The sequence below is a fragment of the Pongo pygmaeus genome, chromosome 2 (assembly GCF_028885625.2).
Source record: "Pongo pygmaeus isolate AG05252 chromosome 2, NHGRI_mPonPyg2-v2.0_pri, whole genome shotgun sequence".
Taxonomy (NCBI): domain Eukaryota; kingdom Metazoa; phylum Chordata; class Mammalia; order Primates; family Hominidae; genus Pongo; species Pongo pygmaeus.
The window spans coordinates 180837187-180863413 of record NC_085930.1 but is presented as its reverse complement, the minus strand read 5'-3'; the positions used below and the strand labels follow the sequence as shown (position 1 = coordinate 180863413).

The following is a 26227-nucleotide window of genomic DNA, read 5'->3' as shown; positions in this document are numbered from 1 at the left end:
TCTGAGACTTTCTTAGCATTTCCCATATAGCCACTTAGCTTTTTGATAGCACCTGCAGGACAGACCCAGCTAAGTATCTTACCCTGGGCAAATTTCACTCTCAAGAAGCCCAAGACTTTGGAGGAGGCCAGGGGTGAACTTTGGGTTATATGCCTCATTTCCCTCACCCATATCAGGTGCTCCTTAATCACAGGGGCCTGCCTTATTCACCTTCACATTTTCATTCATCTCATCTCACATGTGGTAGATGCTCAGTGTTTGTGATTTGCAGTAAGAAATGAACATGTGCCGAAGAGTTACTGGTATGAGCGTCCTTCCGTTTTAGGGCCTGGTTTTAACAGAGAGATTATTTCTACCTCAGGCAAAACAGACGTTTCATCCAACTCTGATGACAGTGTGCAAAGCTTGAATCTCAATATTTTACGTGAAAAATAATATCCATGTGAACTCTTCTGCCCTGGGTACTGATGTGCAACGACTTGTGTTATTAAATGTCAGAATGAAATGGAACTGGTTTTCTTTAAAGAAAAAAAAGGAGGGAAGTATAATTCTAGCACCTCAGATGTCTTTTGGAATAGGTATATTAATCAATTTCCTTTCAAGACACATATGTCATTATACCTCACGTAAAGTCGTGGCCAAAATCTCCTATCTTGAAGAGGTAATATACACTTTGCTTGGGATATCACCTACAGAGAAAATGTAGAAATATTATGCTATCATACAAATATTTCTAAATCGACATATTTCAATATGTGAAATACTCTAAATTTTCTTTAGGAAATATTTAGATTTGATTATTTTACATGATATTCTTTCTTCAGCTGTATTTATTACAGCAAATAATCTATTTCTTTCTCTGAATAAGCTTTCCCAAACCAATCTCCCTTGAATTACTTATCCAAGTTAATAAAGTTGGATGAGAGAAATGTTGGCATTCAATGTGGTGTTGCTTTTTTTTTTTTCTTCTTTACAGTTGAGTACTCTGTTTTAATTTACAAGTTAGGAATCCTTTAAATGTTAAACAGGAACATCAACTAAAAGGTTGTTTTGGATAACTGAGGCTCACACAGAGCAGGCTGAATTGTTTCCATATGCTGTATCTAAGTCTGGATTCAAATTGTGGAATAGCATTTTATGTTATCAAAATGCTAAGTCTTTGTAACTCTTTTCTTCTTTCCTAGCCCCTTTGCTTTTACTCTGTCCAAAGTTAACATGTCACTGAAAAACGAGAGACGGGTAAATACCTCTGCACTGCAGAAAATTGCTGCTGACATGAGTAATATCATAGAAAATCTGGACACGCGGGAACTCCACTTTGAGGGAGAGGAGGTAGAATACGACATGTCTCCCAGCGATCCCAAGATACAGGAAGGTAAAGACGGATGATCTGAGTGGGGAAGAAAAGAGTTTATCAGGATTGGTCGGAAGAGCACAAATTTGAAGTAACCAGCAAATGACTGATTTTCCTTGCAGATGTGACACTGGGCTCAGATCATTTTATAAGAGGCTCACTTGTTTTAACACATGATTCTTAAAAGAATGGCTGTAAAAGACAAGTTATGCTAATCATATATTACATTAACTTTATTTACTTATTTTTTAGTGTATATCCCTTTCTCTGCTGTTTATAACACTCAAGGATTTAAGGAGCCTAATATACAGACGTATCTCTCTGGCTGTCCAATAAAAGCACAAGTTCTGGAAGTGGAACGCTTCACATCTACAACAAGGGTCAGAGCATTTATGGACTCATCTTTTTTTCTTTTGTCAATATATGTGAATTAGCACATAGCCTTTCATTTTCCTCCTTCCTAGCTATGATCATGTTTGTCAGTTTTTGTTTGTTTGTTTTTATGTATCTATCATTTCCAAGTCATTTTCACCAGTCAAGTTTTTGCCTCCTTCCCATTTAATCCTCATTCTTATATTCCTCTTTCTTCATTTGAGCCAAAGCTCTTTCTTTTAAAAAGGATGTAAGGCAAATTAACAGTTTAATAAGTTGCAAAGTGCCTCTCTCTTAATCTTCTTTCCCCAGTTTTCTGTTTCATTTGGACTCTTGATGCATATTTATTCCACCTTGCATGGCAGGTATAAGTCAACAAGAATCTTAGCTTTCCTAATGTTTATTTAGCATGGAAATGTTGGTGCTACCTGGCTCTTAAGAAAAAAAGCCAGGATACTGGATTGGCCAGTGCCATTACCTCAAAATACTGTTGAGAGAATTCTGCAGGCATACTCTGCCTCTCTGATTGGTTCCTAGAAAACCATCCTTTAGTCCTCATTCACGTGCTTTTTCATTGAATGCTGAGGCTTTGGAGTAAAATGTCTTCAACAATCAAAGTTATGCCCTTTGAAATGGATTGGACTAGAAGAAGCTGTTAGGGTAGCTACTTTTCTCTGTTCCTGGCTGGATTTTGCAGTTGTTAAGTCTCCGGGGGAGGACAGTTGCTGCAGGGTGGTGACCTTTGTCCCTTCAGGCTATGGCATGGCATAGTAAGGCCACCACTGCCTCCTGCCTCAGGGGAAGCACAGATTAATAACCAGCTGTCAGGGCATGCTTTGCCTTCCCTTCCTCCTTGTCTTTTGGAGGTGGCATGCACTGTATTGCTTTCTGGGTGGTTTTGCCTGGTGCTGTGTCCCCGCCTACCTGCACATGTACTGACTCCCAGCTTACACTCACTTTGGTGTCAGCCTCTGGTTTAGGCTTTCCCTGTGACTCGGGTCCATGTCTCCCTGATACACCACTGAGCACAACTCACTCAGAAATGTCTCTTAAGATGAGCTTTGTTTTCTTATTTCACCTGCCGGCATTTAGATTGAAAGATAATAACGTGGGGGTAAATGACAGACTCTAGAGCCAGACTGCATGGTTTAATTCATCTTTGCCTTGTGATCTTGAATGAGTGACTTAACCTCTCTGTTCCTGTTTCCTCTTCTGAATAAAGGGTATAACACTGCTTACCTTATAGGTTTGTTATGAAGATTTAGTAATAATAATACATATGTATTATATTATACAAGTATACACTGTATACTCATTACTGCAGTCACTTTTTCCACCCACCCCTCCTTAACACTGGTGGTTCCTTAGGGTGGGTGGGTGGTATAGACAAGGCTGGACCTTGGAATGTGTTTCACAAGAGAAGGAGAGAAGGCATGTTGTGCCATTTCTGAAGAACAAAAACAGCCAAGATGGTGCTCTTAGTATACAATACCTCTCACCCCTGCCAATTGCCTGGTTCACAGCTTATATTTGTGGACTGGACCCCTGAAGGCTAATTAGGGCCTTTCTCATTGTCTCCTCTACCTAGTTCTTCGTTTCAGGTGTGTGTGTGCGTGGATGCATACACACACATATGTTGGAGGAACAGCATTTGTAGGAATCGTTTCGTGTGATTGAAAGTTTGTCTTATGTAATTCATCAAGTGAACATTTAGAGAATATTATTTCTGCAATTGGCTGCTTTTGAAACAAATTTACTTAAGTACTTACACAAAATAAGTAGGCTGGACTTAAGTATACTTCTCTGTTACTAGTTAAATATTGTTCACTGAAAGCTTTTGGAATTTTTGTTGTTATCTAAAATATCAAACATTTTTATGTATCACTGTAGGTACCAAGTATTAATCTTTACACTATTGAATTAACACATGGGGAATTTAAATGGCAAGTTAAGAGGAAATTCAAGCATTTTCAAGAATTTCACAGAGAGCTGCTCAAGTACAAAGCCTTTATCCGAATCCCCATTCCCACTAGAAGGTAACCATTTCGGAATTATGCCAGTATACAAGTTGAATGGAAAGTGTATTTTGTCTGGGTGTGGTGGCTCACACCTGTAATCTCACCACTTTGGGAGGCTGAGGCAGGAGGATCAGTTGAGGCCATGAGTTTGAGACTAGCCTGTGTAACGTAGCAAGACCTCCTCCCTACAAAAAAATTAAAAATTTAGCTGGACGTGGTGGCACGTGGTGGTAGTTAGTAGTTCTACCTACTCAGGAGGCTGCAACAGGAGGATTGCTTGAGCCCAAGAGTTTAAAACTGCAGTGAGCATGATTGTACCACTGCACTCCATCCTGGGCGACAGAGCACACCCAATCTCTAAAATAAATAAATAAAAAGTGTATTTAATTCACAGTGTCGGCTAACTAGTCTATTGTTGGTAGATATTTTCAATTAAATAGTCTCTTAAAAATATGCTGTCTCATGAAAGATATACTAAAGTCATAGTCACAGAATAATCTAGTAAGTGTTTGCATTCTGTGTGTTTGTGTTTTAGACACACATTTAGGAGGCAAAACGTCAGAGAGGAGCCTCGAGAGATGCCCAGTTTGCCCCGTTCATCTGAAAACATGATAAGAGAAGAACAATCCCTTGGTAGAAGAGTAAGTTTCTTCACTATTCTGTTGTTTTAAACCTAATTTTGCAGTGCTGTAGAAACACAGCATCTACTGAGGGGTGAAGTAGGCCTGGCTACAACTCCTCTCATCCACTCATTGATCCCCAGGCTGGTTTAGCTTTTCTGGAACTAGTTAGGCAGTCCCTTCTTTCCCCAAGCCATACAGTGCATTTTCTCAGAAGAGGAAGAGCGTTCTTGGTTAGGACTTAACATTATGAAGAAGCTGTTCTCCCTGCTAGAACCTCCTTGGGCTTATTGTGAGTCAAAGATTGAACTCATTGTTGTGGGTTTTGAGATCTACTCTTTTAAAATAATATATTTCCATACATAAGTTTCTGTGTTTGTAATAGCCTATCTTAAATATATGTGAAATCTCATTCCTAAACTATAGATGGAGCAGTTAGGGCCTGAGAAGAGTATGACAGATTACAGACAGGCACAGCACTGGGACAGAAAACTCCAGAGGAGGGGCACTTCTGCGTGCTCTGCTTTCAAGATGGGTGCTGCAGAGTGCGGACAATTAATTTTTTTTTACTAGAAAATGAACAAGTGTTTGTTAATTTCTGTCAGTTCTGCTTTGTAATCTGAAACGTTTATGTTCCAGAGGGAATGTTTGATTTCTCCTTTGTAGTTGTCATCTTGTTTAAAATCTTTGTAGGCATCTGGACCACATATTTTCCAAGATACCTGGACATATAAAATTATATAGTTTTGGTTTACTGTGTGCACATGTATGAATTCAACTGAAAATGACACTTAGTGATTCAGCAAAACCATGCTGGATTTTATATCATGGTCAATATGATTGACATATGTTGCTCCAGTGCCCCAAGCCTATATCCCTCTACTCCCCATCTGCCTCCACACACAGTTTAGCATATTTAAAATCAGTACATTCTACTAGAAAGTCTTTTAACCTTTCTCCACCTTTGTTTCCTGAAAAGCTGTTTAAAATTTGTAGTGTACCTTTCAGTAAGTTCAGTGTTAGAACTGGAAAAAAAATGAAAGTTTTTGGTAATATCAACAAATGCTTTAAAACGACTTATAGCAAGTCCTGCTATAATAGCTATATATATATAATAGGGCTTGTCAGCAGTTTATAGAAGACCTAAGCATATGGAAAGTTAAAAAAGTAAGAAGATATTTAAATAATAGTTCAAGAGAAATACGGAAATAACACCTTAATGCTATTCAGGATTCCTTGCTCCATGATTATATTAATAAATAATTGAATAACTTATAGAAGTTAAGATGAAAATGATGATCTCATCATTGTCACTACTGTTTAATTTTTAAAAATAAATATGACCATGTTAACACTTATCTAAAATATTTGCATTACAGAAACAACTGGAAGATTACTTGACAAAGATACTAAAAATGCCCATGTATAGAAACTATCATGCCACAGTAAGTACTAGTCAGTGATTTGTTTGGAGTAATTTTCACTATAGTAAATTGTCAGCTAAATTTTGGATCATTTTATTAACACAAGTGATTGTATCCACATCTACATTCGTCCTTGAATTAAAATAAATTAAGTGAATGCAAAGTTGATTTTACAGCAAGGATCCAGTTTACAATGGTGTGATGCTGTTTTAAAAAGTTGAATAGAACTTAATATGTCTATAACAATAGATTTAAATGAACTTGAAATGCTGCTATAGGCTAGATTATCTAGAAATCAACCTTCTTCTCTTCTCAGGTTTCCAGGAAAATGCCAAAAAGCATTTTTAGCTACAAAGAGTAACTGTTGAGTAGTAAGTGATGAAAACAGTTGAGTGGAGTTGAATGCCTAAAGATTCCGTGGTGCATAGGGCGATTGCCATCTGATTGGTTTGTCATGCCTGTTAAAGGCCTATCTTTTCATGTGAAAGTGAGAAGCATGGGAAAAGCTAGGAAAGAAAAAATCCTTGAGGAATCCAAGTAAAGAAAGAAGAGGTGATGGGGCTTAGATGCAGCCACAGAGATTAAGCTTGGGGATGCAGCTGGCAAGCAGGGAGGGAGTGGGTTTTCTAGTGTCAGCAAACAATTAGCTCTGCACTATTAAAGGTGGGGTGTTTTTAAAGGTTTAGCCTTCAATTATCCAGAGGTCTGGATAACTGAGAATGCACTGGTTTATTGTATGTATGTATGCATTTGTATGAATTGTATGGTTATGGGGGCTGTATGCATCTGTATTATATATGTGCAGAACTCTAGAGTTGGTGCAATTGTGATTTGTCCGCTAGTTTAGAGAATGGCATCACATAAACACATAAACAGAAACAGTAAAGACTTTAGTGTATTTTGGAGAGGATGCAAGAGCACTTGGCTCTGCGAGTTTCTCATGACAGGAGCCGCCTTCCTGCTGCCTTGCAGCACATGGTTTGGAGTCTGGTCCAAATATACATCCAGCTGGTCCCCATTACACAGAGCTGACCTGGATCTAGGTCACTACCTGCCTCCTGCAGCAGCTTGCACTGGGGCATTCAGTAGACTTGAGGGAGCTTCTGTGTCTTCGTAAACCTGGAGAAGGGTTTTCTCAGGAAAACAGGAATTTGGGTTGCACCAGAGGATCTCAAGAGAAGGATGATGGGAGGCAGGGGTTTCTTTTCTTCTAGGACTCAGAAACTTGTATTGTTGAAATAACAATGAATAAGGATACTACTACTATTGTTAATAAAAATGATACCTCCTGTTGTGTTGTCTGAAATCCGACATGCTATTTTCTTTAATAGACAATTATTTAAATGTGTATTAGTACCCATATGCAATAATTTTCCATTTCTTTTACTTTTCTGCCTGCCTGTGACTTTACTTTTACTATTTCTTTTGGCTGTAACCATTCTTGGTGAGTTCATTCTTCTCTTTTCATGTACTTTTCTACATTTGGGATTCTACTATTGACTAAAGAATGTTTATATTTAAAAAATGTTCATTTTAATTACTTTTCCAGTCATAAAAATATTTTCACAGTTAGGCCATATTGTATTTAGAAATCCCAGAGTGACCTATAAGCATTTCCTTTGGAAGGAAAAGCCTCATTAGCAACTGACTGTGAATAGATTCTCCCTCTCATTTTCTCTTTTTTTCATTTTCTTTTTTTTCTTTCTTTCTTTTTTTTTTTTTTTTTTTTTTTTGAGATGGAGTCTTGCTCTGTTGCCCAGGCTGGAGTGCAGTGGCATGATCTCGGCTCACTGCAACCTCCCCGCCTCCCAGGTTCAAGCAATTCCCCTGCCTCCGCCTCCCAAGTAGCTGGGACTACAGGTGGGATTATAGCAAATTTTTGTATTTTTAGTAGAGACGAGGTTTCACCATGTTGGCCAGGATGGTCTCGATCCCTTGACCTTGTGATCTGCCCACCTCGGCCTCCCAAAGTGCTGGTATTACAGGCGTTTGAGCCACCGTGCCCAGCCTCCCTCTCATTTTTGTTGATCCTGAGATTATTCTCTCCAACAGCTAAATTGTTCAATATGATTCAAGCATAGGATACAATTTGATATACATTAATTCTCTAACATTCTTTTTCTTTAAATGTAGTCTGGCCTAAAAACTAGATCTGTAGGCCTCTGCCTCGTATTTGTGAAGTGAGATTGGAATTTATGTGTTTTCTTCAATAATTGTGAGAAATACTAAAAAAAGTATCTGTTAAAAAATGCTTTACTGTCTGTAAAAAGCACATTAAAAGTTATTTTAACATGTATATAATAAATTTATACTTTTATAAGTATAAAACAAACCTATTTTAAGTTAATTCAGGTCTGTAAGCAGATAGAATCATGGATCATAGGTCACAGGACTGAATAGGATATGTTCTTACAATCTCTATAGGGCCATCCAGATCTGTATTTGGAATAAATGTGTTTAACAAATAGCTCAAGTGATTCTTATCATCAGGAGTTTGAGAACTAAACTAAAATGCTATGCTCAGCTTAGAAATGTCTTGATAAAGTTATACCACTTTAAAAAGTAGAGATAGGGCTGGGCGCAGTGGCTCATGCCTACAATCCCAGCATTTTGGGAAGCCGAGGCAGGTGGATCACTTGAGGTCAGGAGTTCGAGACCAGCCTGGACAACATGGTGAAACCTCATCTCTACTAAAAATACAAAGATTAGCCAGGCCTGGTGGTGGGCGCCTTTAATCCCAGCTACTTGGGAGGCTGAGACAGAAGAATCGCTTGAACCTGGGAGGTGGAGGTTGCAGCAAGCCACGATTGCGCCACTGCACTCCAGCCTGGGCTATAGAGCAAGACTCTGCCAAAGAAAAAAAAAAAGTGAGATAGATTTATTATAAAGGTGTTAGTATAATAGGATTTTCCCCAAAGGAATTTGGTTTAGGGTTCTAAGCACTGACATTATTTTTCTTAAATGGCCTCTGAAATTAGACATGTACAGTTCTTTCCTCTCACTTTTATATAGTCATGGGTTGGGTTTGTGCTCAGACCTTTTCTCCCATGATTATGAAGACTTCCTCTGCTTTTAATTCTTTTTTTTTCTCCTTCTTGTGGTTCTCCAAAGCAGAGCATCCTAGTGTTTTAGTGTAGTCATCATCAGACAGTTCCCTCAGAGACTATTGGTGATTTGTTCAGTTTTCTTTGCTCATTTGTAAAATGGGGACAAATGTATTTCCCCTTTACTCTAAGCATAAATATGTAAAAAAATAGCAATATCTGAGTTGTGTAATAACATACAAAAAAATCTCAAACAAGAATTCCTTTTGTATTCTGAAACTGTATTAGTGCTGACTGTAGTAGAGAACTCACTAGCTAGGCATTTTAATTAGGAACTGGAAAATGCTTATCTTCCAGGGAATTAAAATCAGAGGAATAAGGAGCAATAAATGTACCTTTTTCATACCTGAGATTAAAATCTAGAAATGGAACAAATTGTACAATTTCCAAGAGAAGGGCCCTAAGCTGATAGGATCTTATCTCTACCTTGAAGTAAATCATTTAACTTATGTGACTCAGATTCCTTATCCCCAAGAAGGTAATTAGCTTGAAATCCTTGGGTAAAACATCCCACAGATCAATAATACTGAGTTCACCTCTCCCTTGTTTTGTAGAATGAACTTTAACTTGAGGGGAAGAGTAGGTAAAGAATAAACATGCACACAGTGTTTTCATTCTAATAGGGAAAAGCTGTACTAATTGGAACAGCTGCATCTTCAAATTAAGGGAAATGTTTTCTTTCTCATGATTGAGTCTTAGTGTTGAGAAGGACTTTAGGCCTTTGCCCAGCCTCCCAGCTTCCTTCATAGATTAGATGTCCTCTTTGTTCCCTGCCTTTCCTGGAGTACCTGAGCTTACAAGGACATTGCCCAACTCAATGCTCTTACCTTCCTTGTATCTGATAATTTCCCACCTGGCCATTTACTTGAGTTTTTGCTACCTGGGAAATAAAAGGAGTCTCGGAAAGTCACCCTTCTCTTACAATACAAGGTTGGGTGGAAGGGGCAGTGTGTACGTTATTGTCAAGTAATTTTCAGGATTTTTTTGTTACCCCTAGGCCTTGTTGCTTGTCTCTTGGCATGGAAATATTTTTGCTTCTCTGATTCTCTAACATTTTTAGTATCCAACTGGTAGATCGCGTTGGATTTTTTTACTTGAGACCACTTTCCACCTAGTGCCAACAACATTATTGCATTGCAACATTATTTCAATTGTATTCATATTTTACAAATTCCTTTGCCAAAAAACAAAGACAAAAAGGTATTGATTATACATTACTCAGAAGATCAATGGAATAAGCCCTGCGAAATACTGTTAGGCTAAATTGATCTTTAAATTCTTATTCCTGAGAATCACTTGCCCAAATGGATAATGAAATTCTTATCACTGAAGATGTACTAAGAAGTTTGGACAACATCATCTTTGTTAAATTTCAATTTTTATTAGTTAGGTTTGCCTCTCAGTTGACCCTGACACATTTACTTTCAATTTGATAACTCTGTATTAGAAAAACGTTTATTGCCAGATATTTTTTTTTTTTCCGTATAATAGGCCTGGTTCCTTCTGGAAATCTCTCTCCAGTCAAACTTTACTAAGCCATTAGGATAAATTAAATTTCATATTAATGTGTAGCTTTCAATTTTCTACATTATTAGTGTGTGCTTGTCTACTTAGTTGAGATTCTTTATGCTTAGCAATTTTGTTATGATATACTCCAAAAGTTATGATTTCTGAATGATTTTAGAGAATATTTCTGTTGTCAACTATTTGATGATAACAGCTATGTAAATAAGAAAATATCCAGGAATTAGATTAGTGGCTTCCTTGATTTTTGTTTTCATTTCCTATTCTTCCCTTCGACTGTTCTGGGACTTTGCATAAGTTAGTTATGCCTCTGTAGTTGAGTATAGTCTTCAAATGTAAACTAGGACTGACATTATTTGTCTGCTCTCTAGATATAAGTTATGACTTAGGATTTTAAAATATTTTGGATTTTATGGCTGGCAATCTGTGAGTCATTTCCAATAACCCATAGGTTACTACATTTTCCAGTTAAGAAGCATTTTCACAAACCAGATAAAAATGCATGATACTGAATGAATCACTGTTTTATATAAGAAATGAAATGTAAAGACCTTGAGGTGTTTTTTGTTTGTTTGTTTGTTTTTTGAGACATTCCTGCTGTGTGGCCCAGGCTGGAGTGCAGGGGCACGATCTCCGCTCACTGCAACCTCTGCCTCCCGGGTTCAAGTGATTCTCCTGCCTCAGCCTCTGCCTCCTGAGTAGCTGGGATTACAGGCATGCACCACCACACCTGGCTAATTTTTGTATTTTTAGTAGAGATGGGGTTTTGCCATGTTGGCCAGGCTGGTCTTGAACTCTTGACCTCAAGTGATCCCCCCGCATCAGCCTTCCCAAATGCTGGGATTACAGGCATGAGCCACTATGCCTGGCTGAGACCTTGACTTTTTAAATTCTCAATTAAAAAATGCTATATGAAGATACCTTTGACTTAGGATTTTAAAAAGATATTTAAGTCCTTTTGAATTTTAAAGACCTATTTTCTGCAAATAACCCCAAGAAAAGAGAAAAATGCAAGCATTTAAGTGAACCTTACAAGGATGGACAGCCTTGAGATATTTGTAATTTTTTTTTTACAAGAGTAGTGTTAGATATGTCCAATCACATATAGAACTTTCATGGAAAACTTTTTTTTTATTAATCCCATTTACAAACCTAGATCACATGCCCCTGCCTCTGTGATGTCATGTCAGCTAGGAAGTGGTTGCCCTCCACTACTGTATAACTCTGTAACTACTTTCACATGTATCTAGTGTGGTTCATCCCACAGAACTTCATTGAGGGGAGTGTTTTCCATATCTGGTCTCCTGTCTGCTTCCTAATGCTGGGAGAGTATCTTTTTAGTCTTTGTTGGTCTATCAAGGCTGTTATTGGCGTGGTCTAAGGAACTGAACTTGTTGTTGGTCACTTTTTAAAAAAAGCTGCAAGTCTGCATATGCTAAACATTATATAATGTTGATTTGTTTTTCCCCTCTATGCCTCCACATTTACATCTAGCTTTCACCTACCTAGAATACGCAAGGAACTCGATTTGAGTTAGATAAATGTTGAATGACTTTTTGCTTTTGCAGCTTAGTTTGAGGGCGCTGACTTTGGTCTGACTTCATAATGAGTTAATCATACTGAGTTAATCCCTTCTTAACTATGTGATCTTGGACAATTTACTTGACTTCTCTAAAACAGAGGCCTGCAGACTAAGGCCCGTGGACCAAATCCTGCCTATTGCCCATTGCCTGTTTTTGTATGTTCTGTGAACTAAGAATAGTTTTTACATTTTTAAGTGATTGAAAAAAAATCAAAATAATAATAATATTTTGTGGCACATAAAATTAGATTATCTTCATATTTTACATCCATAAATAAGATTTTATTGGAACACAGCCACAGTTACTTGTTTATGTATGCGTCTATGGCTATTTCCATGCTACAACAGCAGAGCTAAGTAGTTGCAAAATGGAATGTATGCCCACAAAGCCCAAAATATTTACTGTCTGGCTCTTTACAGAAAATATTTGCTTACCCCTACACTAAACCTCAGTTTCCTCTTCTGTAAAATGGGAAAAATAGCACCTGCTTCAAAGGGGTTTGAGATAATGCATGAGAAATGGTTAGCATAACACCAACACAGAGTCAGCACTCAGTAAACACAGCCACAGTTGTTGTTATAATATTTACAGTTTTTAACCTTCTAATACAGTGAAGGTGGGCCTAAAATTCTCTTCCTCTTCAACTCATTAAAAATAATTCTTTTCATTGTGCCTGATGTTGAAAGCCCTCCCCACTCTCTTTTCAGCCTGTTTAATTTTTCATTCTTTTCCTTCATCTTATTCACTGTAACCCAACTGTACATCCTATAACCTTTTTGGACCTTCTGTTCTAGCCCCTCATTCATCTCCCATTTCACACTGTGGGCCCAAATCCAGTCCATCTTCCAGATCCTGCACCAATATCACTTGCTTCTCACATTCTTTTATTGTTTGAGTGTACACTATGCCACACAATATCCACCCCACGCAACAAAAACAAACATGAAAGAATATTGAGAATAAACTCTCTCTCTCTCCAAGCTTCTTGAGCATTTTATCTCTATATGTTAGGGCACACAGACTCTCTTGAGATTTAGAAGATCTAGTAGGGTGTGTCTTCATTATTTATATACTTCTAATCTGCACTCTTTTAGTGCAGTGCCATTATTATTGATCTGTGTAGTCTATGGAGCACACCAAACAGTATTTACACACAGCTATACCTAATCATGTTTTTAATGCATAAATTTGAATTGTTTTGCTTGCTAAAGATGGATTTTTTGCTTCTTTTCAGACAGAGTTTCTTGATATAAGCCAGCTGTCTTTCATCCATGATTTGGGACCAAAGGGCATGTAAGTTGCAATAAACCTTAAAAGAGAAGTATGAAAAATTGATATGCATTCACACTTGATGTAGCAGCATGCCATGGTGATGGAGTCTTCCTGGCTTTACTGCTAGCTTCTCTTCTCCCCAGTAGTTAGAGCAACTGATGGAATTATTCATACAAATCAGAGCATCTCCTGTGATAAACAGTGGTAGCAACTGCTCCACTGTATTTGTCATGTGCTTACAGCACAGATTCTTTCTAACCCAACAGTGGAAGTGTTCAATACCTATAGCAAGTATGATGTGTAGGAGAATACATTAAAAATCAAATATGTAAGATCTCCTTTTATAATCCCTTATAAAGTTCAATGTTTACTACTCATTTTGATGATTATTTTAAAATACTATGTAAAATATATGTTGTATAGCCAGATGGAAGTTTATAATTTTCCTTCACAATATTAGAGCTTGAAAATATAAAGAGCTTAACTTTCAAGTTCTAGTTAAGAGCATTGTTAGTAGTTGTTTCAAAAAAATTTTTTTTAAGTTTAGCCTTTGTTATTGGTTTTTCTTGTTACATTTTTCAGAATTAAGATATTACTGTTTTCAAAACTAGTAGCTGTGCTCTGCTTCCTTTGGCATGGCTCAACTAGCTCAAATAGTTTGCTAGAACTGGGTGTGAAGAGACACAGAGATGTCCTGGAATCTGTGGGTGAGATGCACCATGGTCTCAACAGCAGGTGAATCATCCCTGTGTGGGCATGTGGAAAATGCATGGGGTCTTTCTTAGTTTGTCACAGTGTCACAATGTTAAGGAGGGAACATTCAACATTTAGAGCCAGGAGACAGGATGCTTAAGGTCCTGTGTAGTGCACAACAGAATCACACCGCCCCGAATGCTGAAGGGGCTTTATCTCACTAGTGTGTTTTAGGGTTTGCCTCTAGAGTACCCAGCCTAACAATTAGGGCACTGAGCTAGTTGAGAGCGAGGAGGAGAGAGTAGGGAGGAAAGTCATGTGAGAATGAGATGGTTTATTTAGTCCCGTGTTAGGAGGCTGTACAAGCTAAGTGGGAGTGGGAAATTTGAAGGTGATGGGCTAATTTCCTGTCTCTTTCAGAGAAGGTATGATAATGAAAAGATCTGGAGGACACAGAATACCAGGCTTGAATTGCTGTGGTCAGGGAAGAGCCTGCTACAGATGGTCAAAAAGGTAGGAATTAGTGAGTTTTGTGTATTTGTTTGTTTTAATACACTGGGTATTTGGGCTAGTTTTACATACCAGTTTTAAATTATAAATCCTTTAAAAGCCATGGCAGAACAAATTTTTAATTATATTTTAAAATCCAAGTTCCAGCATCCATTTAAATATTCTACCCAAAGCTGAACTTGTAGGCAAAGTGTGCAAATTATATTCATGAAAACCCAAGGACACAGAACGCACAAATTGGCCAGCCAAAGAAGATGTACAAATGGCCAATAAGTATAAGAAAAGATGCTCAACGTTACTAGTCATTATGTAAATGTAAATCAAATCCACAATGAGATACAATTTCACACCCGTTAGGACGGCTATAATCAAAGAGATGGACAATAACAAATGGTGGTGAGGGTGTAGAGAGACTAGAATATTTTCTGTCGAGAAACCGCAGATATTGTTAATGGAAATGTAAAATGGTGCAGCCACTTTGGAAAACAGTCTGGCAGTTCTTTAAACTGTTAAACATAGTTACCACATGTCCCAGCAATTCCAGGGATTCACCTAGGAGAATTGAAAAAATATGTCTACAATAAAACTTTTCCATAGCAGTATTATAATAGCGGTATTATGGATAATAGCCTTACAAGTGGAAACAATTCAAATGTTCATCAATTGATGAATGGATAAACAAAATGTGGTATTCCTATAGAGTGGAATATTATCCAGCCATAAAAGGAATATATCACATCAAGTTAAAAAGCTTCTGCACAGCAAAGGAAACAATCAACAAAGTGAAGAGATAAACCACAGAATGGGAGAAAATACCTACAAACTACCCATCTGATAAGGGATTAACAACCAGAAAGAACTCTATAGGAAAAAAAATCTAATAATCTGATTTAAAAATGGACAAAAGATCTGAATATACATTTCTTGAAAGAAGACATACCAATGGCAAACAGGTGTATGAAAAGGCACTCAATATCATTGATCATCAGAGAAATGCAAATGAAAACTACAATGAGATATCATCTCACCCCAGTTAAAATGGCTTTTATCAAAAAGACAGGCAATAACATACTGGTAAGGATGTGGAGAAAAGGGAACCCTTATACACTGTTGATGGGAATGTAAATTAGTACAACGACTATGGAGAACAGTTTGGACGTTCCTCAAAAAACTCAAAATAGAGCTACCATATGATCTAGCAATTCCACTTCTAGGTATATATCCAAAAGAAGGAAATCAGTATATCAAAGATATATCTGCACTTCCATCTGTGTTGCAGCACTATTCACAATAGCCAAGATTTGGAAGCAACCCAGGTGTTCATCAACAGATGAATGGAGTACTATCCAGTCACAGAAAAGAATGAGATCCTGTCATTGCCACATGGATGGATCTAGAGGTCATTATGTTAAGTTAAATAAGCCAGGCACAGAAAGACAGTCTTCACATGTTCTCAGTTACTAGTGGAAGCTAAAAATTAAAACAAATGAACTCATGGAGATTTTATCAGAAGCTGGGAAAGGCAGTGTGGAGGGGGATAGTGGGGATGGTTAATGGGTACAAACAAATAGGATAATTAAGAACTAGTATTCGATAGCACAACAGGTGACTATAGTCAATACTAATTTAATTGTATGTTTTACAATAACTAAAAGAGTCTAATTGAGTTGTTTGTAACATAAAGGATAATGCTTGAGGTGATGGATACCACATTTATCCTGATGTAATTATTCCACATTGTATGCTTGTATCAAAGTATCTCATATACCCCATAAATATATAAACCTACTATGTACCACAGAAATTAAAAATACATTGAAAAAAGAGAAATGAAGACCACTCATGGTCATGGAGTTTCTTTATGGGGTGATGAAAATATTCTGAAATAAGACGGTAGTGACGGTTGCACAACTCTGTGAATATGCTAAAAACCATTGCATTGTGAACTTTTAAAAGGTAAGTTTTATGATATGTGAATTACATCTGAATAAAAATTAAAAAATTAAATGGAAAAGGATATGAAGTTCTGATACATGCTACAATGTGGATGAACCTTGAAAACAGGATAAATGAAAAAATCCAGATACAAAAAGGCACATATTATATCATTCTTATTTATATGAAATTTTCAGAATAGACAAATCTGTAGAGACAGAAGTAGATAAAGGGTTTCCAGGGAATGGGGAGGAGGTTTCTTTCTACTAATTTGATACTGGTATGGGGTTTATTTTTGGGCCAATGAAGATAGTTTGGAACTAGATAGTGGTGATGGTTATACAACTTTGTGAATATACTAAAAATCAAACTGAACTGTACACTTTAACAAAAACTTAAGTAAAATTGTGCAGACTTCAGGGATGATAATTTTAGACTTATATTTCTGAAAAATGTTTATCATGGTAAGTGTAATATAGACAGAAAACGTTATTTTATATCTTACGTCTTACCAACTAAAAACTCCTTGAGGAACAATATTCTCATCTGATTCTTATCTATATCCCCCAAGTTTGGCACATAATAGACAATAACTGTTGCAATAACAATGTACTGGGATTTTGAAAAACTATTAAAACACTGAAGAAATCAGTTATAAATATTTTATATCTATATATAATATTTTCCCCAAATTGAAAATGATAAATGTGTTTGTGTGTAAATGTGGAATTGAGCTATGTGTATATTCAAAATATATAAAATTAATACTGACATCCACCTTTACACACACCGATTTAAGATATACTACCAACAAAAAATACCATTAAGTTGGGCCTTTACTTTCTGGGCTTTGAAGGGACAGAAGAAATTACAAGGAAAATATCAGAAGATTAAACTAAAAAAAACTGAAAATTTTTGTAAGGGAAAAAAGTTTTTTTTTTTTTTGTTTTGGTTTTTTTTTGAGATGGAGTCTTGCTCTGTCGCTGGGGAGAAAGTTTTACTAAAATAAGAAGGGAAATAATACACTAAAAAAAGTATTTGCTTTCAGATACACTTCTCTAACTTCTAGAAACTTGGGGATTCCTTCTGACCACTCCTCCCTAGTCGTTAACTTTGCCCAAATCAGCTGCTACATGCCAACCACAGTTTTCAGACTGTAACCTTAAGCATTTGTGATTCTTTGACCAAAAATTCTGTAGGCTGTCAGAACCCACCTGTCTGTGTGCACAGCAGTCTGGGAAGTGTCAACAGCTCCCTGGAGCAGCCATCAGCCAAGAATTGATTGGTGTCCAGTCCCCTCCTCCTCAGTTGGGGTGACTCTGCAGCATTCTCTACACTGTCTCCCAGAACGCCTTAGCTGGCTTACAGCACAGCTGCCCACAATAAAAAGCATGAAAATACACTCTCTGTGGCTTCCTTCCTTGCTCTTTCTTTCTGTCCTTCCCTAATTGGTGCTTCCTGGTGCCACTTTCTTAAACTCCTTTACACACATATATCTGTATCTCAGAGTTTACTTCTGGGACAACCCAACCTAAGGCATCTACTCAAGGAATGGAAGCCATGGTCTGGTTTATTCAGTCATTTATCGAGTGCCTAATGTATGCCAGATTGTGGCATACTCCTGTGAAAACAGTAGTGAACAAGATGAAGTCTCTGCCCTCATGGAGTTCTATTAGAGGGGAAATGCAGGCACTAAACTGACAATTAATGTAAATTCAGGTAGCGATGAGAGCTTTAAAGGGGAAAAAATGGTTTGTGAGGGATTTGGGGATTGGAGAGGGTGACTTTAGCTCTGGGAGTCAAGGAAAGGCTCCCTGAAAAACTGACGTTTGGATTTAACCCTTATGAGAAGGGTTATGAGAAGCAACAGCTAGGAAAGGGGAGGGAAAGGCTTTGTTACACAAAAGAAATATGTCCCCTCTTTTTAAACTTTGGATTAAATCATAAGTCAACTGGGACAATCTAAAAAGATACGATTCTCCCTGGAATGAAATGTGTCATCACTGTAAATTGTGTAAATCTTTCTGTGAAGATTAAAGCCCTGGTTCCATATTAATAAATATTTCCTGAGTCACATTTTTGGGATTTAAAATACCAGAAAGCATATATGGATGATAACGTATAGTTTAAAAAGTTTCTCACAGTCGAAGACTTTTTTTTTTTTTTTTTTTTTGAGACAGGGTCTCACCTTGTCACCAAGGCTGGAGTGCAGTGGTATGATCTTGGCTCACTGCAGCCTCGACCTCCTGAGCTCAAGCGATCCTCCCACCTCAGCCCCCCAGGTAGCAGGGATACAGGTGCGTACCACCGCACCTGGCTAAATTTTGTATTTTTTGTAAAGATGGGGTTTTACCATGTTGCTCAGGCTGGTCTTGAACTCCTGAGCTCAAGTGATCTGCCCACCTTGGCCTTCCAAAGTGCTGGGATTACAGATGGGAACCACAGCACCTGGCCAAGACGACTATTTTATTAATGTCTAAATGAGACTTACTTTTAAAGGTGACACTCCTTCATAACTTTTTTTCATTTGTACCCATAAAAATACATTCTGATCACTTTTCAATTTATTCTATGTTGACAAATTTTTTTTTGTAAGGCAAACAAGGAAATTGAATTTTCAATTAGGTCTCATAATGACCTTATCTGAGAGATGAGTTTTAAAAAAAGACAAACAGAGATCCTACAATGTAAAACATCTGCTTAAACAGCACATTTATTGAGCAACTTCTCTGCACCTGGTCATAAGTTAAGTTTCTTATCTCAAATAATGTCTTAAGAAAAAGAGATGTATAGATGTTAACAAATAAATTTAGCATTTATTAGGGTGGTACAAAAGTAATTGTGGTTTTTGCCATTACTTTTAATTCCTTAGCACTTTCTTACTTAGTATTTACTTTAGTGAACTATGAGCTGTACCAATAATTAAAATTTTTAGACAGTGATAGTGTCTAAATGGTTTTATTTACTCTCTGGAATCCATTCATGCAGCCATTATTTAGGCGAGATGGTGGCCTTGCCTGAAAGCTTGCTCTGGGCTGCTAGAAGATAGTTCTAGGCATTGGCCAGATAGTAGTAGACATGACAGCCACACTTCCTGTTCCCAGGGATCTTACGCTGTACTGTAGGAGACAGACAATAAACAAGAAGACAAATACTTCCAGATATGCTACAAAGAAGCTAAATCAAGACAACATGATGGAGGAGAGTTGGGGTAATGAGGCAGGGATGGTGGAGAACAGCTTTTTTTTGAATCCAGTAGCCTGCCTGTAGAGGGATTTTTAAGGAGAGGTTTGATTGACAAGAAGAGACCATCCATGGAATTGCCTAGAAGAAACAGTTTTTAGGCAGAGGAACAGCAACGATAGAGCCCAAAGAAGAAGACTGGCAAGTCTAAAGAAGAATCAACATTGACTAACATTGTGGGAGACAGTAGTAGGAGATGAGGCTGAGAAGGGGAGGGCTGGCTCAAGTGAGCTTATCTGCATTTTAATGCCATGGCAAGTAGTAACACAGGCAGGAGGTATCTTTTTAAAACAGACCATAATCTCACATGGTTTAGAACAAGATTAGTTATAATAGTTCACATGTATTGGGGCCAGGCACTGTGCTAAGCATGTGCATGAGTTATCTCAGTTAATTCTTTATGAATACTTATGAACTAGATGTTGCTGTTAGGTCCTCATGTTATACGTCTTATGTTATCCTCATGTTATAGATTTTGACATCATGCTCAATTACTGAAGTTCGTACAAGGAGTGAGTGGCAGGTGGAATTGGAGCCCAGGGAGGCTGACTTCAGGGCAGGCACTTGATCCCTGTGCAGATGGTGCTGACTCCTAGAAGGCTGGTTGATAGATGCCTTACTTGATGTATATATTCCTGAGAAAGAAAGCAAAATCTTGTTGAGGTGCTTTGCATCTATGTTCATAAAGGATATTGATCTGAAGTCTCCTCTTTTTGTTGTGTCTCTGCCAGGTTTTGGTGTTAGGATGATGCTGGCCTCATAGAATGAGTCGGGTAGTAGTTCTTCCTCCTCAATTGTTTAGAGTAGTTTCAGTAGGAATGGTACTAGCTCTTCTTTGTACATCTTATAGAATTTGAGTGTGAATCCGCCTGGTCCTGGGCTTTTTGTCTTTGTTTTTGTATTTTGGTTGGTAGGCTATTTATTACTGATTCTAATTCAGAGCTGATTATTGGTCCACTTAAGGATTCAGTTTCTTCCTGGTTCAGTCTTTGGGGGGAAGTATGTGTCCAGGAATTTATCTGTTTCTTGTAGATTTTCTAGTTTATGTGCACAGAGTCGTTCATAGTAGTCTCTGACAGTTATTTGTATTTCTGTGGGATCAATGGTAATGTCCTCTTTGTCATTTCTAATTGTATTTATTTGAATCTTCTCTCTTTGGTTTTGAATCTTCTCTATATGGTTCAACATATGCAAATTGATAAATGTGATTTATCACATAAACAGGACTAAAGATAAAAACTACATGATTATCTCAATAGATGCAGGAAAGGCTTTTGATAAAATTCAACATCCTTCATTTTAACAACCCTCAATAAACTACACATTGAAGGAACATACTCCAAAATAATAAGAGCCATCTATGACAAACCCACAGCCAACATTATACTGACTGGACAAGAGCTGGAAGTATTCCCCTTGAAAACTGGCCCAAGACAAGGATGCCCTCTGTCACCACTCCTATTCAACATAGTATTGGAAGTCCTGGCCAGAGCAATGAGGCAAGAGAAAGAAATAAAAGGCATCCAATTAGGAAAAGAGGAAGTCAAACTATTCCTATTTGCAGATGAGATGATTCTATATCTAGAAAACTCCACGGTCTTTGCCCAAAAACTCCTTGAGCTGATAAACATCTTCAGCAATGTTTCAGGATACAAAATCAATGTAGAAAAATCACTAGCATTTCTATACACCAACAACAATCAAGCCAACTGTGAATGGAATTGCTTTCCAATCAAATCAGGGAGGCAACCCCATTCACAATTTCCACAAAAAGAATAAAATACCTAGGAATTCAGCTGACTAGGGAGGTGAAAGATATCTACAATGAGAATTACAAAATACTGCTCAAGGAAATGAGAGGTGACACAAACAAATGGAAAATATTCCATGTTCATGGATAGGAAGAAACAATATCATTAAAATGGCCATACTGCCTAAAGCAATCTACAGATTCAATGCTATTCCTATCAAACTACCAATAACATTCTTCACAAAACTAGAAAAAACTATTTTAAAATTCATATGGAACCAACAAAGAGCCTGAATAGCCAAGGCAATGCCAAGCAAAAAGAACAAAGCTGGAGACATCATGTTACGTGACTCCAAACTACACTACAGGGCAACAGTAACCAATACAGTACAGTACTGGTACGAAAACAGACACATAGACCAATGGAACAGAATTATAGAACCAAGAAATAATACTGCACACCTACCACCATCTGATCTTCAACAAAGCTGACAAAAACAAGCAATGGGAAAAGGACTTCCTCCTTAATAAATGATGCTGGGATAACTGGCTAGCCATGTGCGGAAGATTGAAAGGACCCCTTCCTTAGGCCATATACAAAATTCAACTCAAGTTAGATTAGAAACTTAAATGTAAAACCTAAAACTATAAAAACCCTGGAAGACAACCTAGGAAATACCATTCTGGACATTGGAACTGGCAAAGATTTAATGATGAAGACACCAAAAGTAATTGCAACAAAATCAAAAATTGGCAAATGGAATCTAATTAAACTAAAGAGCTTCTGCACAGCAAAAGAAACTATCAACAGAGTAGACAGACAACCTACAGAATGAGAGAAAATATCTGCAAACTGTGCTTCTGACAAAGACCTAATAGCAAGTATCTATAAGGAATTTAAACAAATTTACAAGCAAAAAACAAAAAATTCCATTAAAAAGTGGGCAAAGGACATGAACAGACACTTTTCAAAAGAAGACATACATATGGCCAAGACACATTTGAAAAAATGCTTAACATCACTGATCATTAGAGAAATGCAAATCAAAACCACAATGAGATATCATCTCACACTAGTCAGAATGGCTATTAAAAAACAAACAAACAAATAAACAGATGCTGACGAGGTTTCAGAGAAAAGGAAATGCTTATATGCTGCTGGGTGGAGTGTAAATTAGTTCAGCCATTGTGGAAAGCAGTGTGATGATTCCCCAAAGAACTAAAAACAGTATTATCATTCAACCCAGCAATTCCATTATTGGATATATACCCAGAAGACTATAATCATTCTACTGTAAAGACTCAATGCATGTGTATTTTCATTGCAGCACAATTTACAATAGCAAAGACATGGAATCAACCTAAATGCCCATCCATAATAGACTGGATAGTACATGTACACCACAGCATATGAAATCATGTACTTTGCAGCAACATGGATGGAGCTGGAGGCCATTGTCCTTAGCAAACTAACACATGAACAGGAAACCCAGTACCACCTGTTCTCACTTATAACTGGGAGCTAAATAACGAGAACTCATGGACACAAAGAGAGCAACAACAGATACTAGGGCCTACTTGAGGGTGGCGGGTGGGAGGAGGGAAAGGATCAGAAAAAAATGCCTGTCAGGTACTATGCTTAGTACCTGGGTGACAAAGCAATCTGTACACCAAACCCCTGTGACACAGGTTTACCTATGTAACAAACCTGTACGTGTACCTCTGAACCCAAAGTAAAAGTTAAAAGAAAAAAATATATCTATTGACAAAAAAGAAAAAGGGAAGAAATCAGAGGAGTTTTTATGAATGGATAATAAAGAAGAGCTTTCAATAAAAGCCCAGCATCAAATTACCTTGATATCTAATGACTAGTAAAAAGAACAACTACAAGACACAGATGAAAAAAAAATTGAAGAGGATCAGAAGAATTAATACTGTTAAAATGACCATACTATCCAAAGCAATCTACAGATTCAGTGCAACCCTATCAAAATACTAATGACATTTTCACAGAAATAGAAAAAACAATCCTAAAACTCACATAAAACCACAAAAGACCCTGAACAGCTAAAGCAATCCTGAGCAAAAAACAAAAACAAAAAACAAACCAAAGCTAGAGGCATTACACTACCTGACTTCAAAATATATTACAAAGCTATAGTAACCAAAACAGTATGGTATTGGTATAAAAACAGACACATGACCAGTAGAACGGAATAGAGAACTCAGAAATTAATCCATGTATCTACAGCTTACTGATTTTTCCGAGGGCATCAAGAACATTCTTTGGGGAAAGTGCACACTCTTCAGTAAACAGTGCTGGGAAAACGGGGTTACCCGTTGTTATCATAGCCTTGGTATTTGTATTGAGGAGTGTTATAAGAACTCTTATAAAATGTATAATTTCTGTGTTTGCTTTGAAAATTGTTATCGGGAATATTATTCATTATGTTGTTCAGTTGTATTATGTTAGGTCCTAAATGAGAAACTTTGTTTGGAATTTAGTTTTGGAGGAAATCCACTTATTTCTTTAATTTATTCATTTGACAAGAAAAACTAGGAAGCTTACACCCACATGAGTGTGTCATCTCTGTAATTATATTTACCTTTGTGGTTAGGTATTTTAGGTATTTACTTTCTGTGACCTTGACGTTTTTCCTTTTCTGAACCACATATGTTCTTTGCTATAAATTATCCTAAATCCACTCTATGCCCTTTTATTAGGAAGGAGATAACTTATGTATTAAAAAACAAATTAATGAAATGAAACTATGTGGAAATCAATGTAGGTTTGTCTACATTAAATTCCAAGTTATAAAGCCATTAAAACATAATGCAGTTCCCAATTTCAGTAAAGATTTATTTAGATATATTTTAAATACTGAGTTCCCATGTTATATTTACAGTGTTACTTAGTTTATATTCAGATGTTCCAACTTTACTATTCCATAATGTGGAAGTGCCTAGAGTGATTTACTTTGTCTGATATGCGCTATTATGCCCACTTTGTTACTTCTCAGTTTTCAAATGATTCAGTCTATCACTCTACAATTGCAGGCAAATAGGAATACATGTTGTTATATGCAGCCTGATGAAGTTACCATTTGCATTCACTGTAAATGGATCCCATCTCCTCGGTCTTGCCCTTTCTGTCATACATCCTGTGAGTGCTACCTGCCAATATTAGGGACATTCCTCCAGTTTTGCCATTAGTGTTTAAAGAGCTAATGAATTACTGTGAATTACTTGGTACACTGTTTCTTAAAAAAACGTAACAGAAAGGTTTTGTTGGTTTTTTTTGTTTGTTTCATAGCGATTAAAAAAAATAAATCTCCTGTGTAGAAAATGTAATTATGTCTACAGTCTGCCAGAGTGATTACTTAAGACTTGTCATATGATTAGTTCTTCTTGTTTTATTTACTCAGTACAACTTTTAAAATACTTACTACCTTCTTACAGATGGTTAATAGTGAAAGATTCCTTTTTATTGTATATGAAACCAGACAGCGGTGCCATTGCCTTCGTCCTGCTGGTAGACAAAGAATTCAAAATTAAGGTGGGGAAGAAGGAGACAGAAACGAAATATGGAATCCGAATTGATAATCTTTCAAGGTACAAATTTCAAATATTTAAAAAAGATTCCTACAAAAATGTCTTAAAAACATTTTTTTCCTCAACCTTAAGTAAAAAAGGAGTTTAAAAAGTGTTAGAAAATTGTAATTTAGAGTTCATCCTCAATCAATAGTAATGAAACCACTTTTTTCCTTGTATATATTTTAAAGAGTATCCTGTGTGCAACAGTCTGAATAAACAATCCCATATGTAAATGTTTGCCTATGTTAACAGAAATTACTACTCAATTTGCCAGTTTACTAAACAGATAGATTAGAGCAATAGTTCACATTTTTAAAATAAATGAAACTTTTACTTTATAAATCAATATTCTTTAATTAACAAAACACCAAAAGAGTGATTTGTTTTATAAAAATTGTTACACACATATTTTAAGAAAGATATCTTCTTTTTCTTTGAGACAGGGTCTCACTCTGTCACCCAGACTGGAGTGCAGTGGTGCAATCTCTGCTCACTGCAACCTTCACTCACTGCAACCTCCATCTTTCAGGTTCAAGCAATTCTCCCACTTCAGCCTCCTGAGTAGTTGGGACTACAGGCGCCTGCCACCACCCCTAACTAAATTTTGTATTTTTTGGTAGAGACGGGGTTTCACCGTGTTTGCCAGGCTAGTCTCGAACTCCTGACCTCAAGTGATCTGTCTGCCTCGGGCTTCCACAGTGCTGGGATAACAGGCCTGAGCCACCCTGCCTGGCCAAGAAAGATATCTTGAAAGGACACTCATGTACATTTATTATATATTTTATTAGTGAGTACATGTGTATGTGATCTTTCTGGAAGATTGTAGTTATACCATGTATGTGTGTCTTTATACATATATATCCATTTGTCTCTATGTAGTTCATTCACCATCATGTATATGAATATATATGCATTTCTCCCTGTGCACATGGTTACCAACATAGCTTCATATTCCCTTACTAATTTACATGTTTGTGTGTGTATGTGTGTATGTGTATAAAAAGATGCTGAACTTCCTAGTGATATTCTATGAGAATGGAGCATTTAAGATTGTGACTGGAAATATAATGGTGCTGCCATTACACCTTCCTCCTGCATTCCTGTTTTACAGAGAGCCACAGAAGTCTGGCCACAGTTCTCATTGGTCCCTTACTTTATTGGCCACTTCATCTGCATTTCCCACCCTCACTTACTTGTATGTCATTGCCAAATGAGGCCATTCATATCCAGG

At 37.1% G+C, this 26227-nt stretch overlaps 1 protein-coding gene across 6 annotated transcripts in view; it reads left to right on the top strand.

The window, feature by feature from the left end:
- Positions 1 to 26227, top strand: part of PLD1 (phospholipase D1) — a 204104-nt gene that overhangs the window by 71992 nt on the left and 105885 nt on the right. For all 6 annotated transcript variants that reach the window (XR_010125788.1, XM_054481498.2, XM_054481499.2 and 3 more), the window contains exons 2-9: positions 1185 to 1375; positions 1607 to 1734; positions 3617 to 3762; positions 4280 to 4385; positions 5744 to 5809; positions 13234 to 13292; positions 14385 to 14477; positions 24862 to 25014. Coding sequence is in view for 5 of the 6 variants with exons in the window: in XM_054481498.2 (XP_054337473.1) it covers positions 1216 to 1375; positions 1607 to 1734; positions 3617 to 3762; positions 4280 to 4385; positions 5744 to 5809; positions 13234 to 13292; positions 14385 to 14477; positions 24862 to 25014 (911 nt within the window). In the remaining variant the exon portion in view is untranslated. The remainder of the gene's footprint in view (positions 1 to 1184; positions 1376 to 1606; positions 1735 to 3616; positions 3763 to 4279; positions 4386 to 5743; positions 5810 to 13233; positions 13293 to 14384; positions 14478 to 24861; positions 25015 to 26227) is intronic.